Consider the following 20,138-nt stretch of genomic DNA (forward strand, 5'->3'; position numbering starts at 1 on the left):
TGTGCAAAATGCATGCTTTGCCAGTTAGCATGTTACGTGTGTGTGTGTGTGTGTGTGTGTGTGTGTGTGTGTGTATGTGTGTGTGTGTGTGTGTGTATAGTTGCAGGTCATAGTGATTAATTTTGTATGATGTGAGATAGGGGTTATTGATTAGCGACTAATGTTGGAAAAGTCCTCTCTATAAATTGTGCCATTAAGCATTAATTAAAAGTGTGCAGCTAAAAACAAGCGAAGCCCGTTCTGAGCAAAAAACATCAAGATTGGACTGACAGATATCATTCCAGAGTTTCCTTATGAAAGCGGATATAGCTCCTAAGCTCCGCCACATGGAAACTGATACACACACACAAGACTAATTAATCCATACACTAAATTAGGAATATAAATTGTGGTCCCAATTTAACAAGGTCAGTTTTAACTTCTCCCTTTACACTTTATTTAACTGTGTAGGAGAAAGGGGGGGGGGGAAGAAGCCCTATCAATGTGCTTCGCTTATTATGATTGACGATTGATGATTAAGTCCTCCAGCTGACACACACCACCAAAGCCGGTGAGTTGGAATTGGATGTGACACATACACAGTTCTGCGTGTTAGGTAATTCGTTGACGAGGGGCCAAATTCATTTATGGAACAGCGGTATTGGCAGGCATGGACACTCTCTGCAAAAACAACGATAATCACAGAGGTTTGGCGCGGCGTGACAAGGACTCTTCAGGGAAAGGCCCTTACACGCTGCTTTGTTGGCCGTTCCTCCCTAAGATGGAGGGAAACATCCGCCACTGTTCTTAAGATGAGAGTCGCTCGGTTTATGTAAGGTGTGGAGGATGTTTAAAGGGCTTGATTAGCACTTGTTGGGTCTGTTTTGATGGAATAGCTCATTCATTACAATATCTGGAATGTACAGATTTTTATAAATATAGATTTACTTCACTTTTTGGTTGGAAAGCAATAAGTGATATTCTCTTTTTTTGTGGAATTGATGAAATAAAGGCTCTGATAAATCCCCTGTAATGAAACATGAGGGGTACCCTGTCTCAAGCCATTTAATCTCTTTTCGCATTCTCCATTTTTTCTGCTAATGAGCCTTATTGACAATCAAACAGAAGCTGTCATCCCCCAGGATGCAACACTCCCAGTCCCTGCGTGTTTGTCATAGTGTCCTGGCAATCAGAGCTGCCTGCAAGACCAGGCTGGCAGTTAGTGGTTCTCACAGCAGCACTGCCTGAAAATGGCACACTTCCTGTAGAGTTGCAGCTGCCACCTCTGCTACTTCCATTACTTTCTATAGCATGCAGATGTTGTATCAACATTCCCTGCCAAGGGGACTGCAATAACTGTGAGATTCATGCCATGTTTCAGAGGCACGTCAATTTCTCAAGTGGCACAATTAAAGAGGGAAATACAGTACCAGGTTTTTCACAGGCGCTGAAATCGGAAAAGGGCTTTTTCACTTTTTTTTCCAAAGGGGGGCTGTTTCATAAGGGTTCAGAAATCCACCCGATTTTTACTGCCCTTTTCCTGAGTTGAGCTGTTCTGTGAGCCTTTGTGAGGCAGACCTGTCGTGACCCACAGCGGATATGGAAATGGGGCTAAGGTTTTATGGGCCAAACGGATTGGACACAGTCAAGCTCAGGGGGCATGAATATTGGATGTTATTTCTGGTCCCTTTTTATGTAATCCATTGCCAATACATTATTAATAGATGATATCATATCCAGAACTACTGGACAAAGCACTACAGAAGGGTGCTATGAAAGGAGCTCTATGTGGTGGAGACTGTGGCAGAAAATACAGTTCAAGTGATATTATTTTATCACCATAGCTGAACACTCCCTGACCAGGCAATCTTTACAGTGTAATTTTTGGACTAAGCGAAGTTCATAGAAGGAAAATATAGTGAACACTGTATTTCTACCAGGGGTAAAACCTGCATTTGTGGGTTTCAAATGCACTGAAACATTGATGAAGTATCAAATGACACCCAAATACAAGTTTAATGGATTTTGAAGCACTGGGATACTTTGCTCATCTCTCCTTGACTGCAGTGAGTGAAGTGGAAATCTTTGCGAGGATCTAGAGTTTTTCTTGCAAAGCTGACTCCCAGTGTATAGTAGCAGGGGAGCAGTGTCTTATCTGATGTACCGATTCACAGACAGGAGACTGTGCTAATGTGGGACTGTTTAAAAAAGAAAAAAAAAGGGTCAGATTCCCTGTTTTGATTCAAATGTGGAACTGTTCAAAAAAGGTCAGACTCCCTATTTTGATTCATTGTCATCTCAAAGTTATGATCTCTAGTTGTGCAGCTTTTATGAGTCACAGCAGCAGTATCCTACTCATGTATAAACTTCACGAGAGTTGCAGCCGCTTTTTTTTTTTCCCTTCACAAAAACACATCACTCAGCGGTTACACAAATCCTGTCTGTCCAAGAGCAAATCCCTAAAAAGTACTTCTCAGCACTGCCCATCGAGCACAGAAGATAAACGATTGTCCATCTTTTAGTTATATGGCCCGTCTTGATACTGTATACGCATATTGGCAGAAAGGTATTATCACATCAACATCCATTAAAAGTGAATGTATAAGCCCCTCAAATAAGAGTACATAGGGAGTGGATGCGTAAGGTAATATTCTCTTTTTAAGGTCAGTTTGAATTGTTTTTTCTCATGGGAAACGGCAGATTGATAAAGAGCAAACAAAACCTCTTTTCTGAATGCTTGTCCTCCATGGCCTCAATGAAGGTTTCATTCCTTTATATCATCCAGCCCAATTCCCAGCATGCACGGCCATTGTGGCTCTTTCAACTGGAGCTCTCCATTGACTGGCTCATTGTCCGGCCGCTCTTTTGTGTGTGCTATCACCGGAGCACAATCTTTCACCTGAACAGCACAGGAGCGCAGCCTGGATGTGGTCACGTAAAAAAAAAAAAAAAAAAAAGCCACTGAGTCACCCGTGTAGATGCCAGGCTGCACAATTAACCCCAGCGCTAATTAAGAAATATTCAGCGCGTACATCAACTTTTATAAAATCTCCGGTGATGCCTGTTAATAACGTGGCTATTCGTCATGCTCGGGCAGTCGGCGTCAGACTGAGATGTTCAATATTACCGCTCAGGCTTATATTATTGAGAGCAGGGTTTTTTTTTTCTTGAAATATAACAATGCACGAGCAGATGTTTGAAGCGTGGCCCTCGGCAACACAAGGCTAGTTAAGATCGATATTGCTTTCAATATTTCTTTCCTTTGACAGATAACCGGTACTGAGGAAAGTCTTGATAAGAGTGGCAACATATGGATGTGGCGAGCCTCGCTCTCTTTTGATTGCGTGACCCCTTGACCTTTGCCTGTGTTTGAGAGGGAGGCAGCCACATGGTATGGTGGGGGTCTGTCAGGCTCTGGTTATGGGGCATTATTGACCCGGGATTTATAAATATTTAATGCACACATTAAGATCATGGTGGAGGGTGGCCATTAGAGTTCTCCAATAAAGAGGCTCTCACGATGATTGAGTGGTGTGGCAGAGCTAGTAGCTGGTCGTTGGGTACAGAGAAACCTGCTGAGACAATATACCGTACCTTCAGCCTGCCTGCCAGGCTTCAGAGCTCTTAAAACTGGCAACCACTGAGAAAACTTGTCCTTTTTTGATTGTACTTTTACCCTCAGAATTGTGTCTTTTTTGCCCTCAGAGAGACAGTTTCCCTGGTTTCATTTATTTGGCAGTAAAGACTAAATAAATATACAGTTTGTGCAACATTTTGTCATTGAATAGCGGAGACAGCAGTAAGCCAGATAGATCCAAACCTGTGTACGTGTATCTGAAACGGATAATGCAACGTCAGGAGGCAGATGTGTGGCCATTGTTATCAGACACATTGGATTATCGAGGGAATGATTTGAAGCACAAGGCGATCGCAGCTGAAAATTAAATCGCTCTTTTGAGTGTATCTGTCCTTTGCGCTATCAGCAGCTCCTGGACTATCTCCCGTGCCGCGCAGATCCCGTGCATGCCGGCTGACATAATAAGCTGTGATATGCTGATTGCCACTCAGGTTGCTGTCGTTTAATTGTGCATTAAAGGAAGAGGTGGCCTCGGACAATGTTGCCTTGATGAGAAATTGACATTTTGTGACCTGCTCCCCGCGACCACTCAGGATGCCAGATAAGATGCTCAGTTGTTTTTAAGGAGAACCACTATTCTTCCCTCAAACACTTCTATCCTTCTGTTTGACCCACTTGATGAGTATAGATTTCAGTGGCCCCCCTTTCAGCGCTCAAACTATAAGAGGTTCAAAACGATACCAGCCCTTATAGACAAAGGATAACCTTGCTCTTTCAATGTATTGATTCTTTATTAACTAGGTGGCTTAATGCAATGAAATGAGGGATTTGAATGAGCCCCATTTGGGGTGCTTTGAATAAAAAGCTTGCACTGTTTATGAATGACTACAATGAACCTTTGAAGCACCACAGATGCAGGATATGCTGATACAAAGACCAGTAGGAATATGTCACAATGTCAGAGTGCTTTGCTGAAAGAATATGAGTAAAGAGCAGTTTTCATCTTTTATGGATGTTACACTTTTCCACAGGTTTCAAACAATTATCTCTATGGCAAAGTCTAAACACTACAACTTACAGACGAATCACAGGTTTGTCCTCAGAAGTTTCTACTGTCTTTTTCTTTTGTCCTGATTGTCAGTTTGTCTGCCAGCCAAACTGTACTTAAAACTGAAGAAGTCCACAGCTGAGGAGCTATTGTGTTTTTACTGAAAATTTTAATAAAACATCACTTATTCATTTCTGTTTCCATTCCAAATGTTGACATTTTTAAATTTTCTTCCCTGTAAACACATGTAAGCTATGTGGCAGAGTCATAAGTGGTGAGTAAAAATGACTTCTATACATTCTACAAAACAGAAAAAAATACAACCACAAATGGAGTGTTTTTTTTATCTCCAAGGTTGTCCCTCATGCACATTAGTCTCTATTGGATCTTAACAACTATCATATGGGTCACAAACAATTTATTTGACAATACAACCAACAAAGTTTTCTCCAAAATGGTCTGTATAGATAATTTAAAATCAATATAAAAATAAACAATGAAGTTTGACTTCCCCTTTAAAAAATGGACAGAGAGTCTTGACGGAGTAACACAAATTTTTGAGGATACACATGAAATATATGCACATTGCATTTCATCAAATACAAAAAGAAAACAAATGAAGGCAACAGTTCTTGGCTGAATTATCTGTGCTGCATCACTATATTAAGGGCATGACGATTAATACATACATAATGAAAAGCAATATACAAAATTTCAGAGATAAATACATTATTTATAGTTGATATGTTACAAAATTTCCCTCAGTGAGCGCAAGTGTGTATTTGAACAGAAATATGACAATGAACTACTATACTCCTACATTCTCAATGGATTTTAATTTTGTTTTTTTTTTAAATGTTTTTTTGTTGATCTAAAAGAACATGAAAAAGACAGATGTATAAATATTTAGCACAAGTTTGGCAATATCACAATAGTCTACAATTTTTAACCACATATAAAACACATAAGGGAGTTGGAGCTAGAAGGGGGAGACTGCTCCTCATCAACAAGAAACAGACTTCACAGTAGCCTAGGAATGCATTAATATACAGTGCTAGCAAAAAAGTTGAAAAACATGGCAAAACACACTTGCTTAAAAGGAAGCTCTAGACATGGAAGTACATCATATTCATCAACAGAGCAGTGTTTTGTACACGTCAGTGTGCTTGTTGAATCAAAGAGGATTTTTTTTTAACTTTTGAAGATGAGTTCTAGCTACAATAAATTACAAAATTTAAGTTAAAATGCAGGAATGAAACATGGTACAACCTTACCCACCCAGCCCCGCCCCTTTTTACGCGTATTTGTTGTACTTTTATGATCAATTTTCTACATTATATATCTCATATATTTTCCAGTTGAAATTCAAACTGTCTTGGCCCCTGTGTATTTTTCTCACACATAAAAATACAAAAAGTCACATTATAAAGACACACAACTGTTGTGAATCTATTAAAAGAGAGTTGAAACAGAAAAACAATTTCTGAAGTTCATTGGCAAATGTACTGTACATCAGTGTTTTTACTTTACAACCAGATGGTGAGTCCACAGAGTCCCTTCCAGTATTGAATGTGTGGTTGATTGGACATATCCAAGGCCGAAGCACAACCCGACAGGTATACAAAATAAACCCTTCATCATCCTGTGTCCTCTTCAAGGGTGATAAAATGGGGGGAAAAAATCAAACAAACAAAAAATATCCCACAGAAAAAAAAAAATATTGTTCCTCATGAAATCCTTTTTTTCTGCAGGTTTGCAAAAGTCATTTTAAAAGAAAAAAAATCATTTCTTTCTTTTCTTTTTTTTTTTTCTTCTTCATCTTTAAAAACAGAACAAGCGGTTGACTATACATTACACCAGCGTTTTGCTGTGTGCTGAGGGGGTGTCCTGTGAAGTGGTAGTGTGTAGACTGGTGCTTGAGATGATGAAAGTGCATTTACATTGGAGGGACAACCAGGCCGGACATGGCTGCAAAAAACACAGACAGGAAGAGAGAGGTTAGTTTATTGGGCTAAATATGAACATTTAGAAAATAAAATCTTGTAATTTATTGTGCGTGTGCATGTGCCTATGTGCCGGTGCATATGTGTGTATGTGTGTGTGTGTGTGTGTGTGTGTGTGCGCGTGTGTGTACGTGTGTGAGTCCAGCCATCTGACACTGCACAAGTGCGTGAATGTATGCCTTAATGTGCCTGTTTGCATATGTGCCTGTGAGTGTTTGCCGTGTCCGCCAGCCTGCTGCTGCACGTCCTCCTAACGGGGAGAGTTTGAAAACCTCCCTCCTGCTCTGACATTTCAGCCCCCAGCATGCCAGTCTTGCTATGTGTGATATTTCTCCTGGCGTTGGGGTAATGGCAAACAGTGGCCCAGACTCCCAGGAGACGCGGCCGTGGTGACGGCAGAGCAACAACACGGTCACTTCCCACAATGCCACAATGCTACAGTACTAGACACTCCTCGAGACTCCCCTCAGATTCCCTTCCTTGCTTTCCTCCCCTCATCTCTTTCTCCTGCACTCTCCAGCACTGTACAGCGCATTAGTCCTACATTTCCACATTCCCCAAGTCGCGCCTCTGCGTCATTATCTAAGAGAGATTAGGCGAGATCAAAGGTAGCTTCCGTTATCTTACCAAGACCATCTGCTTAGGATATCGTTAGCAACTGTACCTCACTCTGAGAGTTTATATATTCAGTATTTTCACACGTTTTAACAATTAGGCGACTAGTGAAGTGCTGGGATGATATATTATTATATTGCTCTGAGTATATTTGTAGAGTCATGGTTGAAATGCTTTTAAGTTTGCCAGCGCAGATGATGGCAAGGCATTGCTCATTAATTTCTGCACAACATGTATTAATAAGTATGAACGTGTAGCAAGATGAACTTTAATTTCCCACTTCATTAAGCCCAATGTTATTAATCTTGGGGCACACACTACGGCTAAGCTTGTTTTCAAAGCAATCATGTTGGCCATGACACATGCACAAAACCTAATAAACATAATTACTAAAACAATTCTGGGAGGGTCTTTTCCTGCGACATCAGAGGGGATCATTTGTACGAAAGGGCAACGAGGATGTATGTTTGCATGTGTGTTTGCACAAATGTGAGACGGCGATTGCGGCCCTACGCAACGCTTGCATATGTGTGTAAAGACATGTTCTGTGTGAGTGTTTGAGTGTGAACTGAAAGGTGTAAATTGGCCTGTCAAAATGCATATATTTGTAATGATTAATCCCTCACCAAACCGGACAGAGGCCTGAGCAGCGGTATCTGACCAGTAGTCCGTAGGGAAGGGATGAGGGGGTGAGGGGGGCTCACCTTGCAGTCCGTTGCCGTTGGCACTGGTGCAGGAGGGGGGTGGGGAGGCCTGGGGTCGGACCACAGGGGCGAAGGCGCTCTTTTGTTTAACTGCAGAGACGATAGGGAGGGAAAAGGAAGGAACGGGGGGGAGAGAGTGAGAACGTGCTGTGAGTAGTGCTGGAGAGGGAGAGGGCAGTTAAGGTAAGGCTGGGATAGTATTACTGCCAGGGGGGATACACGATCAGTACTCACAGGCCCCTACCATCAACATCTTGTCCGGTTGAACAAATACAGGTGGCATATGGTGAAATACGCATAAAAATGAAGATTTCTTCTGCTCTGTGCTACATGTGTGTTCTCCGAAGTACTGAAACTAAACAAGCCCCCGTGAATGAATAGTAATATATTATCACCATCAATAATGTTATAACCCTGTCAGAAGTGATTCATAGAAGTGAAAACGAATGTGGGAGCTGGAATTAAATCAGCAGCAGCTTAGTGCTACTACAGCGTGCGATAGTGGCAAGCTACTCACTTCCATATGGGGAGTTGGCAGAGGATCCGTTGAGGAACCCAGGGGAGCTTGGCACTCCCAGGTTCATACCAGCATTGCCGTAGCCATTCATGCTGTTGCTGACGGTGTTGTAGCTCGACTGCTGCGGGGTGCTGCTGGAGATGTAGCCCCGGGGGGACACGCTGCTGGTGTTCCGGCTGTAGCCCACTGAAAAACATGGGTGGGAGATGGAAAGGGAAATTCATTCATTTCTTTCCTTCTGTACAGTATTTAACCAGGGAAATGTTCACTAATTACGGTAAATGGTAATGGAAATTTACTGCTGCAATCAAACATTTTTATATCAGCACAAACTGCAGATGCCAGTTTAATAAGAACAGAATTTGGCACTTAATTAGACCCTTTAACTGCCTGTATTGTAGGTGAGGATGGGGGCAGTGAACCCAGTGTACAAAAACACAATTTAGCTTTTTTTATTTTATTTTAATGAGTGAAACAAAAGTGAAATTTAACTATTTCTTATTTTGCTGCAAACCCCCTAGAATCCCCTCAAGGACCCCAGCGGGTCCCTGGACCCCACTTTTGAGAACCACTGAGTTATGGAGCCATATCCTAAATCACATACCTTGGTCATTCCCTTGTGACTCAGACACATTGACTGCTAGCTGGCTGCTGAAGGAGTTGACTCCCATCATGCCGTGGGAGGCTGTGTTAGCGAGAGAGGGGATCTGGTTGTGGTTGCGGGGAACGCTGTACAGGGCCTCGGCGATGTCAGCTGCCCTCTTCAGAATGATCTCCTGAGAAGCGCAGAGAAGGCAGAGGGTTTGTTATTTATGTTTATTTCTTTTTTTTTTTTTATAGCTGCGCTTCTGCTTTGATGCATGGTTCATGGCTATATGGCTAACGCATGTACCCTGCATTGTTCCAGATATAGAGGTGAAAAATACCCTTTGGTGATACTGTCAGTACATTTTCAATGGTTTCTTATTGAGCAGAGTAATAAGCACACTGAAGCAGCCGTGTGCATACAGACCTGATTGTTGTGGGGCATTCCATACAGGGCTTCGACGAGATCAGCCGCCCTCTTCAGTAACACCTCCTGATGAGGAAAACAGGAAGAGTTTAATGTTAAGACCCAAACAGATTATGTTTGAGACCCCAGTGGTCCGTACAGTACAGTACAATATCCAAAACAACATTACACAGCAGGGTCGTGGAGAGCTTTAGAAATGTTTACATATTCAACCGCCTAAATAAAAGCCACCCTGATTTAAGAGGCACCAGTGCTGCATTTATACAGCGCTACCACTTTGCTCCTTCCAACCATGCAGAGCAGTGAATAATGTTCCCTATCTTAATTAAACTGGCATAGTCCTTTAAAAACAACACCTCACCCCTGATTCTGGGCTTCACGTTTGCTCTGGAGTTCAGCGCTGAGTCCCCTCTCTTCAGAACAATAAAGTGAATTAGCTCTGGGTTAATCTAGTTCTGTTGTAATGACATTAAGGAATTTTTCAATTAACCTCTTTGACTGGCTGTTGCAAAGGACTTCACAAATGACTTCCCATCCAGCAAGAGCTGGGTGCTTGTGCCTTGGGGACACGGATGCTCAGGATGTGGTCTTATCCATGTCTGCATGCTTGCCCCCGCTTGACAATACGGATTAGCTGTGTTGCTTTGGCTCTTAACACTGAAAATGAGTTGGCCCCGGATCCTGTTCCCCCCACTCTGTTTCGGGCTTTCAGCAAGGTGGGGTTGGGCCCGTTTGTGTGTCTTTATCTGCTCTTTGAATTCAGCACTTACAATTAAATCCCTCTCAAGCAACCAGACTGCTCTCTTTGTTTTCTATAATACAGAAGGCAATATGCTCTATGAAAACCCTCTTCTCCTTTTAGAGTGCATTTAATCTGACAAAGGCAAGTTGCAGACACGGCCGTTGCGTGTGTTTTTAAAATGCTCGCTTGTTGTCACCTGCTGTAGAGCAGAGATTTGTCGACTGTGCTGTTAGAACCCTGGTTAAAAGCAATGCAAATCTGTCACCAGAAACATCTCAGATGGCGCTTGTTTTCTTCCCACATTCGCTGTGTTTTCTTTTGCGGGCCTCGGTAATTTGTCTGAAGTGTTCCATCACTTGGCAATAGCAGTGTGGGATTAAGACGGCAGCTGCCGTAAATGAATGTAAACACAGCCTTCGCGCCTTCAAACAGCGGCCTCCAAGACTTGGCCTGCATTTCCAAGGCACAGCGTATGTAGTGTGTACGGAGTGTGTGTATGGGCCCTTTCATCCTGAGGAGCATATCTACCACAGTCCTTGATTTATCAAGATGAATCACTGTAGAAGCCACTTCCAGCGTATGCCATGCTCTCTTATAGAAACATATCGCTTAATCCACCCCAAGTTACCGGATGGGTGGCTCTTAGAATGGGCATTTACCTCTGAAATTGGTGTGTATGCTCAACGTTGCATGCATCTAGTTTGCATACAAATAAAGAATTATGGTTGTCGTGAGGCAGGTAGACTAAATGAGAGGACCAGCTGTCTTGATGTGTTCTCATCAGGCAGAACAGATTTCTCTCTCTCTTGCTGAGTGAGATAAAGTGGTTTTCTTTCTTTTTGTCTGCAGTTAATAATTACCAATAATCTATTCTATCATATTTCAAGATCTCCTACATGGCTCTCAATTTTAAACAACAATTAAAGCAATTAAGACTGTCGCGTTCACAAGCCATGTTTCATTCTCTGTAAAACGTCCTCTCCCTCCTTGTCCATATGGTACTTTGCGGCAGTGACATAAGGACAGCTTGGAAAAAGGAGGAGAGAAAACGATATTGCCTCTCATCCTTAATCTGTCGTTTACCGCGTGGTGTCTTAACTAACCAAGCTGACTCGCCAGGCTATGCTTAAGTGGCAACCTAGTCATATCCGAGGATGATGAGAAGTGCTGCACCCAATCAAGGAAGAAGTTTGTTTTCTTCTGACGAGACGCTTTCATGCGTATCAGCTCACGCTGTGAATACGATTAACACGGAATAGTGTTCTGAGGGCATTTCCATGTAAATCTCAATACTACTCCAGCATAAGTGTAATTGGCTTTCTTGTCATGGAGACATATCAGAACACACCATGTTAAATTGAAACAATTAAAGGCCTCAAATGATTTCTGTTGTTGTGTGACAAATGCGTGACAGATTTCTGCTATTGTTTGCCTTGCTTTGCATAAAGGTCTCGTGCTCAACAACTGTTTAAATGGGGCTGCTCAGATGACAGATCACCTTAGATTTAGACGCTGTTTTTCGTTATTGCCGAGACAAAAAAACAAGAGGAAGCCATAACAAATGATGTGTTATAAAAAATATCTAACAATAAGGAGATGTGGTCTAAAACGGCCCGAATGTGATTCTTCAAGCACTAGATTAACATGGATGTTGTATTTATATTATCACAGTTAATAAAAGAGGGCCTAGGTTATGTAGCTTGGAGTGCTAATGCCATTATAAAACTGTAAGGCAATTACTCTGTTAGCTCTAGCCTGAGGTAATGAATGCATTTAGAAGCATAGGGCCATTAGATGAAGGTACTTCAAAGAGCACAGGAAGAGAGATTCATTTAAATACATGGGTAATTGCTTGACATGAACACATTTGTAATATTTTCTCCTTGTGGATTACACAAAGAATTGGAAAAGAATGGGCTTATGCTCATTTTGGGAGGAAAGAAAAGAATCCAAAGCAATCAGCTTAATAATAAAACAATATTGAGTTTCCACTTTTAATTTCATAATGAATCTAATTTGTTACAGAAGAGAGAAATTGAGTGTGATATAATGTGATATCCAGTCTATTTGTCCATTACTGCCAGAGGGCACAAAATGGTATTATAAATTGTCTTTTTTATATTATGAATAGAAAATTGTTTTATAACAAGATCTTAAAAAGGAGGGTGAATTCCAAAGTCTCTCTTCACTTAACGCGATGCCCGCAAACCAATCTCCTTTCTCATCACTTGACTGCTCACACTTATTACTTTCATATTCACCCTGGACTTTGCATTGAATTTTTATATCTCCACTCCTCCCACAGGGTCAGACTGTCATCTACGATGTTGTCTTAGAATTACGAGGTAAACTTCAATCAGAGGCAGCTTCCCCCCTTTTTTTCTCTGTGTAGCAACAATATTAGCGTGCATCCCTTGCTATCCATGAGCACTCCCATATTGGCTTTCTGTCTCCTTACAATTACCACGTGTCTTACTGGTCCCAGGGAGAAGGCTGGTGGAAATCAATATAGCGCAGTAATATTATCAACTGGAGGGTGAAGTCATGGGAGGGGGGGGTAGAGGCGGTGAGTGGGCTTGGTGTCGATTTGCCTTTCTGCTAATGCACACCGCGCGTCCTCCAGCTTTATCTTCTTTTTATAGAGTCTCCCAACCTCACCTGCACCCTGTAATGGCTGTTCTCTATATGCTGTTTCTGTTCTCATTCCAAATGTACATGCCAGCCTCAGCCCGCCGCGGGCTGTTTTATTGGGAATGTGCTTTTGACCCCGAGAGCTGACCCTCAGATGGCAAGCTTAACAATGACGAATCACTTGGTGGGATCATTTACATGCCCCCTGAACCCCATATTTGGGTCCATTAGAGAGCAAATCAAATATTTATGTTGTTTATTGGAAGTGCAGGGTTTCATCTCACTCCGTGATTGTTTCATGCAAAGGCCGGGAGACCGTGCTATATTAAGTATACGCACACCCAGGAAACTAATCTTGGGTTCAGTGTCAAAATCTGTCTCACAGCCAGCAACGCTTTGTATTCAAGGAAAGAAGTAAGGTTTCTCTGTAATAAAGCTGTGTTTAACATTGTTGCTCTCTTTCTGCAAAAGATGTGGATTTCACAAAGACACTGTGACTTTATGAAATTGAAGCAGTGTAGCTAGATTGACCAGTGATGCCTGCGGAGATAGAGAAAGCCATGTGGATATTAAAGGTAAGTGTACTTTACCTTTTGGTCTACGTTTACAGTTGAAATTAGAGTAACATTTCATGTCTAGGTGTTGTTTCCTGTCTCCACAGGGACTGAGTCTAATTGAAACACTTCATATACTGAACCAGGGACTAGCTGTGATGTTCCATTTCTCCACATTGCCTTGGTCAAACGTCTATAGCTACCACACAGTCTGTTCTTTATTAAATTGTCCGTTGGACGTTAATGATATTGCTGTGTTGCATGCTGGGATTTAATAGATAAGGTCTTTAAAGGTTTTACAGTATTATTAAAACTCTGAGGTGGCCACCACTTTACTACATACCAAGGGGGTTTGAATGTACTAATCAGTCATATTATTACACTTGACACATCTGGAACGTCAGTCACCAAAATTGTTACTGGCAGGGTAGCAATTAGTGAAAACACACAGATAGATTTTATCAATAGGAAGTGGAAAGAGTAAAAGAATCAAAGGAAATGAAAAGAGTAAAAGAATCAAAGAGTTTCTGCAGGGGAGGGAAATTAAAAAAAAATTTTGTGCACCTTAGTTTTCATGCTCAGGTCTTTCAATATGGCAGCCTATTTATGTGCCACACCGGTGTGTCTAAAACTGATGTGGCTTTCAACTCCTTCACCCAGGTTCAAAAGAAAACAATAAGAAAGCCAAAGCATAATAACATGCAGTCTTTGTCTATTAGCGGCAGTAAGACTAGGGGGTTTACGGCACAGGGTTCTGTAAACAAAAGATTAAACCAAATCGAGCTGCAGAAAATGAAAGGAAAACATGAGTGGGGTAATGAGGGTGCAGACGTTGTTTCTGACCAGATTACCATCTCCACAGACTACTGGAGAGGAAAACGCCTGATTGAGCTATTTTACCACACAGAGAGTTTACGCCTCTCTCCACACACAAAACCAATACCATTACCACGCTGGTTAGAGGGTAAGCCACATATGTGAAGCAAAGCTGTCACGGTTTGGGGTCACAGTGCTCTGCCTTGATGGTGATGTTGTTGTGTTTATTTGTCACATTCAGAGTATTAAGACATTACAGCCCATACAGCTCTGTCTCATTGCTGCTCTGTATTTTTCTACGCTGCCTAGACACTGTACTGACCTTTGGTAACCTCTCAGGATCGCCAGGGTGTCTGGGGATGACCTTCTGCAGCCTCTGGAAACCATAGTCGATGGTTGGCTCATTCAGGGCTGAAAGAAAGAAAGGGAAGATGAAAATTAGAACCATTCCCGGGCTAATTTTGCCAGAGACAAGGAAGAAACTAATTGAGAAATCTGTTGGAGTTTACAGTACAAAAGTCATTTCAGAATTCCTAATTTCAAAGAAACCTCAGGGGTGAGACGATGTTTTATGAAACATCACCGGCTCTTGGGGGGGGGGGGGGCAAGTGATGGAAAATGACACGGGCTCCTCTGACACTTGTGTCACCAAGTGTTATTCCATTAACAGCCGTGATGACCTACATCAGTCTGAGAATCCTTCAGAGGGACCCTCCCCCTTTTTTATCTGCTTGAGAATATTGACTACAGCAAACTACATAGCGGGGGTCTTTTAATCTAACAGAGCTTTAATAATCTGTGAAAGGCTGTCCACACATTGATCTAGTGTAAGTTGCTGTCATTTCACCCTTCTGCACCAACTGTACTGCAACACTGGGCCCGTGAAATACGGCAGCAGATCCCATGGAGCCATTAATCTCTCCCACCCCTCAAATAGTAATCTGGGGCATGAGGCATATTGGGCGATGAATCAGAGGCACAAAGTAAATGAATCATAACCCAGACTTTGGTGAGAGCAGGGCGTTTTATGTCTGACAGTCCTAATGGGTAATTGAAGGCTTCCTTACAGCTCCGCCTGATTCTAAACAATCATGTGTACACTCATAGGCAGGACAAGGCGAGGGAGGGAGGGCAGAGGAGGGGAGGAGGGGAGGAAAGGAGGAGAGCAGTGTAAAGGGGGAAGGAACGACTTAATAGAGAACATCACTTCTCAATGTAGATATCATTTTCAGGAGAGTAACTCCGCCGAGCAAGGCGCTTCATAAATCAATGGCTTTCTATGGAGACTAATAAGAGCTGCCTGCCTCTATTCATTGTTCAGCCTGTAATTTGGCCCATCACTCATTACTCAGCATGTAATTTCAGCATTAACACCGCACAGCTCGCTGAACCTGCTGAACACCAGAGAATGTGAAAGCAAGCGAGCGGCCCCCCGCACACACACACACACACACACACACACACACACACACACACGCAGGCAGGCAGGCAGGGCCACTGAAGCACAAGCTGGTGTGTCACGGCAGGAAAGCGAACATTTATGTTTCTCACACTTTCTTTTGTTCCCCCTCATCTGAATACACATGCGAGCATGCTCATACACAGCCTACAGACACACACACTCACACACAAGCATACTGTACCCACTCACGCATACATACAGTAGTCATGTACTCACACACACATACGCACAATCGAACACATGCACCACTTCTGCCAAAACCTGAATACAGTAATTGCCAGCTCGACCGTGATCAAATGGAGCAATTATGTGTTCAAGCATGGACAATGCAGGGTGCTAATCGATAGCAAGGATCTAGCTTGCAAATACAGTGGTATTCAGCCCAACGGGCCGGGCAGACCTGAATAAACCCCCCGCCACAACAACCTACATACACTGCTGGAAATCTGATTTGACATGTCATCATGCGTCCCGAAACGACAAAGGTCTGCTTCGGAATGTGGGGGAACGCCATCTTCTCCTTAATAAAGGATTGATCTGCCGTATTGATCGTACATGACAAGGCTGTAGCAAGGAATTTGCCCCCTTTCTTTTGTTATTTCCACCCCCTTTCTTATCTATGCACTCTGGCAGTCCTGTACATGTGTCCACACACCAGCATGCATGTATGTGTGTGTGTGTGTGTGTGTGTGTGTGTGTGTGTGTGTGTGTGTGTGAGAGTGCACATGCCCGGCTGAGAGAGTGTGTGTGCACGGCAGCCCTGCCAGACCCCGCTGCTCAGTGTGATGTAAATTGTGTATGTGTAAAAAGCACTCCATAATCAGGCCATCCATCATCAGAGGCTGTCAGTGGGCTCTCTCAGGGTGATACATCACGCTCTCCTGTCCTCTGCCTCAGCTGGGGCCTACACAACCCGCCAGGCATGCTGGGAACACAGCCGGAGAGACGTACAGTACAGGACGAGACCTAGGTTGGGAGAGGTGTTCTGTCTGATGTGCTTTTCCAATGATAATGATGCCCTACTGTAAAAGCACACCTACGAATTATGATGAATGTGATTTGGAGGGTAGGGTATCCTGTAGCCTTTATCTGCATATTTTACAGTTTATATACAGCATTAAAGGCCGACATATGGAGGAATTTAAATGTGTCAACACAACAAAAGTTTAAACTCATCTCAGTTTCAAACATGGCTCGATGTTCTGCAGTTGCAGTCCAAAGCGTCAGGCATGATCTCCGCATGTCGCCATGTCGCCGTCTCATCTATCATGGAGATGATCTTTGTAACAACCCCGGCGTAATGAAATTGGTGACACAGACCGCCATCTGCTATTGATTTCATGCAAATGCTTTTGACAGCTGATGGAGACTTGCATTAGCGCTAAACGGTGCTGTCAGTTGATGAGTTGACAGTTTTGTAGTCATGGCATGTACACTGGTGCAGACAGACACAGACAATGTCAATAATCCTGTAAGAGCTGCTGATGATATATACTGAGCACTTATATTGAATCTTGACAATAAATGTGTTACGTGTGTATTCATCGCATTGCTCTGCACATTTTTTCTTCCAAGCAAAGATTTTCTTTCATCTGCTGAGCTTTCACAAGATTCATTGGGACTACTCTTCTTACTTTTTCTTACACCACACACATTGACAGCAGCCTTACCCCCCTTCTTTTCCTCCCACCTCTTCACCCTATGTCTTTTTTAATCCTTGGCACATCATTATGTTCCAACTTCACACTCTGTCGTAAACTTTACTCTCTTCTAAAGATATAACAGGCCAATCTGGCTCTGCGATGCCCTTGCATGACTCCATGCATGCCAAAATTAGTTTGGCCCTCCTCGTCCTTCCAACACAATATGGCGAAAGGGGGTGGGGGTGTGTGGAAGGAGCGTGCACCCCCCCCCCCCCCCCTGTAAGGGTTCTCATTCGCTGCAAGGAAACATGAAACCCTCCACACACATCCCATAAATCCTGCACTGGGTGGGGAGTCTAGCCGAGGGGAGGAGGGACCGAGGAAGGTGGGGGGAACTGGGGGGGAGGTATGATAGGGGTGGGTGGGGGGGTCGCTGGCACGTTCCAGTCACGCCCGCTTCCCTGCTCGCGGCCAATCAATACCACTTTCCTGTTTTAGAGGCGGGTAATTATGAGGTGGAGAGATTGTGTGACCTCTCACCCCTGCTGCATTACTCGCCTGATATTAAGATAAATTGCCTGATTTTGGGTAAACATATGCTGCAATTCAAACTGTCAGCACTGGTTTGCTCAGGGATAATTTGTATTGATCTCCTGGCTTCTTCCCCATTTTGCTTACTGACCTCATGGATAATTAGAGAAAAAGAGACACGGGGAGGTAAGGCAGGGCTTGCATTTGAATACTTTGCAGGGGAGATGAAGAGCACATGGGAAGGGGGGCCGAGGGAACATTATGGACTAATAGAATTTTCATTTTCTCTCATTTTCTGTTTAGATTTAGACAGGTTGCATGTTTTGTTCAATTACAACGCTTATATCTTTTTCCCTGCTTGTGGCACATATACAGAGATATAATTGTTCATAGATTTATTTCCATGGTTTGATTTCAGAGATGATTAGAATTGAGCAAAAGTAATGAGACAACAAAGTGACAGCAAATATCAAATTTAACAGCTGATAATCAAAACAATTACTGCCATATTTGAGTAAAAGGAACATGGTAACAGATTTGTTGACAAAGAAAGAGACTTGCTTCTTCTTCATGGAGATTTTAGAAGAACATTTTTACGAATATTTCAGTCGTTTTCTCACTCTAGAGAGTGAATGATCATGTTTCAGAATATGAAGAAATGGAATGCATGACTCTGTGTGCAGCTGTGACCATATCATTTCCAATTTTGAATATCTCGCATGCGCACAAGCACTCGTGGCAGGGCTTCAGTGGAATTCCTCTGCCTGGAATGTGCACTTCCCAATCGCATTTTGATCTGACGCCTTAATCTGCCCGTCCTTTCATGCTACAAACACATTTTCTCTGAGAGCTCCTTTAGCCGCCCCAGCTAGCCACTTCACTTAAAATGTAGAGTGGATGGCGTGTACATGGCATCTGAGTGTGGTCTGCTGCCCCTTCTCCATGTTCTCTAGAAATAGGACACGAGTAACCGCTCTGCAGGAACAGTGTAACATGGCCGACGTTGGCAGTCAGAAGTGCTTACATGGCAATACACCACTGTGTGCCCTCTGTCTATATGGAAGTGGATTGAACACATGTATTGACTTACAGTATCGGGGTATAAACATGGGGAAATGTTTGAGGAAAGCAGTAAATTTAAGGGAAATTGTTCCTTGTTAAGTCTATGAGCCTGAATGGAAGCCTGCACAGAGTGCTAGCATTCCTGCCAGCCATTACAGCTTATTACGATAACTCTATCTTTCCAGGAGATAAAAACCTAGCCTTGTTGCCATTTGCCAGCTATTACTTTCGCTAATTATACTTAACTGCTTCGAGCTTATCTCCACTCCTCCTACACCATTGAGCAGTTATTTTTTTCTTTCCCCTTAACACAAATTAGAGGTGGAGTGGGAGTTGGAAAGGGGGAGACAGATAAACAGCACAGGCAGAAGTTCATTCAAGTGTTATTGCATTTGTGACTTGTCAAACAGTCTACCCGAAGCCTTCTAGGCACCTGCGCTCTGTTAGATGGATGCAGTTCAGAACAGCATCAACACACATAATGACCTCGTCTCGCTGATGTTCAGCTACTGGAGACATGGAAAGAGTGAATATCTTCTCAGTGTTACTGTAAGGAGTTAAACAAAGATATTCAGAGGTCATGCTACTGCTCCACACTATAGATACTGTATGTTCCAGTGTTGAGAGAATAGAAAACATGCATGCAGATGTAGAGACCATCTTCAAAAAACCAAACCAAGCCAAATTGGAATTTTTCACAGCAAACCCACGCAAAGCAAACCTCATCTGTTTTAACACTGACCATATCATCTCCATCCACTGTAGCCAGTTATCACTGAGTGATTCCATCTCCAGCAGTCTCAAGATGAACAGGAAATTAAAATTTCAAAGATCTGCAGTTAGGATAAATCAATGGAGACAGATCAATGTTCATTGAAATTTCATGAACTTTGAGCCAATACAGATGAAAAAAACCTAGACAGTTACAGTCTCCAGCAGATATTGCTCCTGCAACAGATAAAATGTAATTAACACGGTTAAAAGGGAGCAATGTTACAGATTGCACATCCATAATTCCAGACTCCCTTCATATCGGCCGTATTATTAGAAAGGGCCAAAGACACCTGTTCAATCCTCTTAGATGACATCTAAAGTATGTGTGCCACTTCTCTAAGGACGTCGGCGGACTTTCACACATTACCGGCCAACAGAAATCAAATGGGTTCCCTTCACAGCTGATTGCAAGCGCAAATTAATATTGTAAAATGAAGATCAATACATGGACGGGGCACAGATCGATGA

The 20,138-nt window shown here is 42.8% G+C and overlaps 1 protein-coding gene across 5 annotated transcripts in view; it reads right to left on the reverse strand.

The window, feature by feature from the left end:
* Window positions 1-6,340: 6,340 nt before the first annotated feature.
* ebf3b (EBF transcription factor 3b) overlaps window positions 6,341-20,138 on the reverse strand; it is a 65,387-nt gene continuing 51,589 nt past the window's right edge. For 3 of the 5 annotated variants that reach the window (XM_070916516.1, XM_070916515.1, XM_070916514.1), the window contains exons 11-16: window positions 14,521-14,609; window positions 9,456-9,521; window positions 9,048-9,219; window positions 8,444-8,629; window positions 7,927-8,016; window positions 6,341-6,572 (exon numbers count right to left, since the gene is read on the reverse strand). In XM_070916516.1, coding sequence (XP_070772617.1) covers window positions 6,541-6,572; window positions 7,927-8,016; window positions 8,444-8,629; window positions 9,048-9,219; window positions 9,456-9,521; window positions 14,521-14,609 — 635 coding nt within the window. In that variant the 3' untranslated portion in view covers window positions 6,341-6,540. Of the gene's footprint in view, window positions 6,573-7,848; window positions 8,017-8,443; window positions 8,630-9,047; window positions 9,220-9,455; window positions 9,522-14,520; window positions 14,610-20,138 lie in introns of all 5 variants that reach the window. The other 2 variants (XM_070916513.1, XM_070916512.1) reach the window with 1 other exon arrangement.

Source organism: Enoplosus armatus, chromosome 12 (assembly GCF_043641665.1).
Source record: "Enoplosus armatus isolate fEnoArm2 chromosome 12, fEnoArm2.hap1, whole genome shotgun sequence".
In the NCBI taxonomy this organism is placed as follows: Eukaryota; Metazoa; Chordata; class Actinopteri; order Centrarchiformes; family Enoplosidae; genus Enoplosus; species Enoplosus armatus.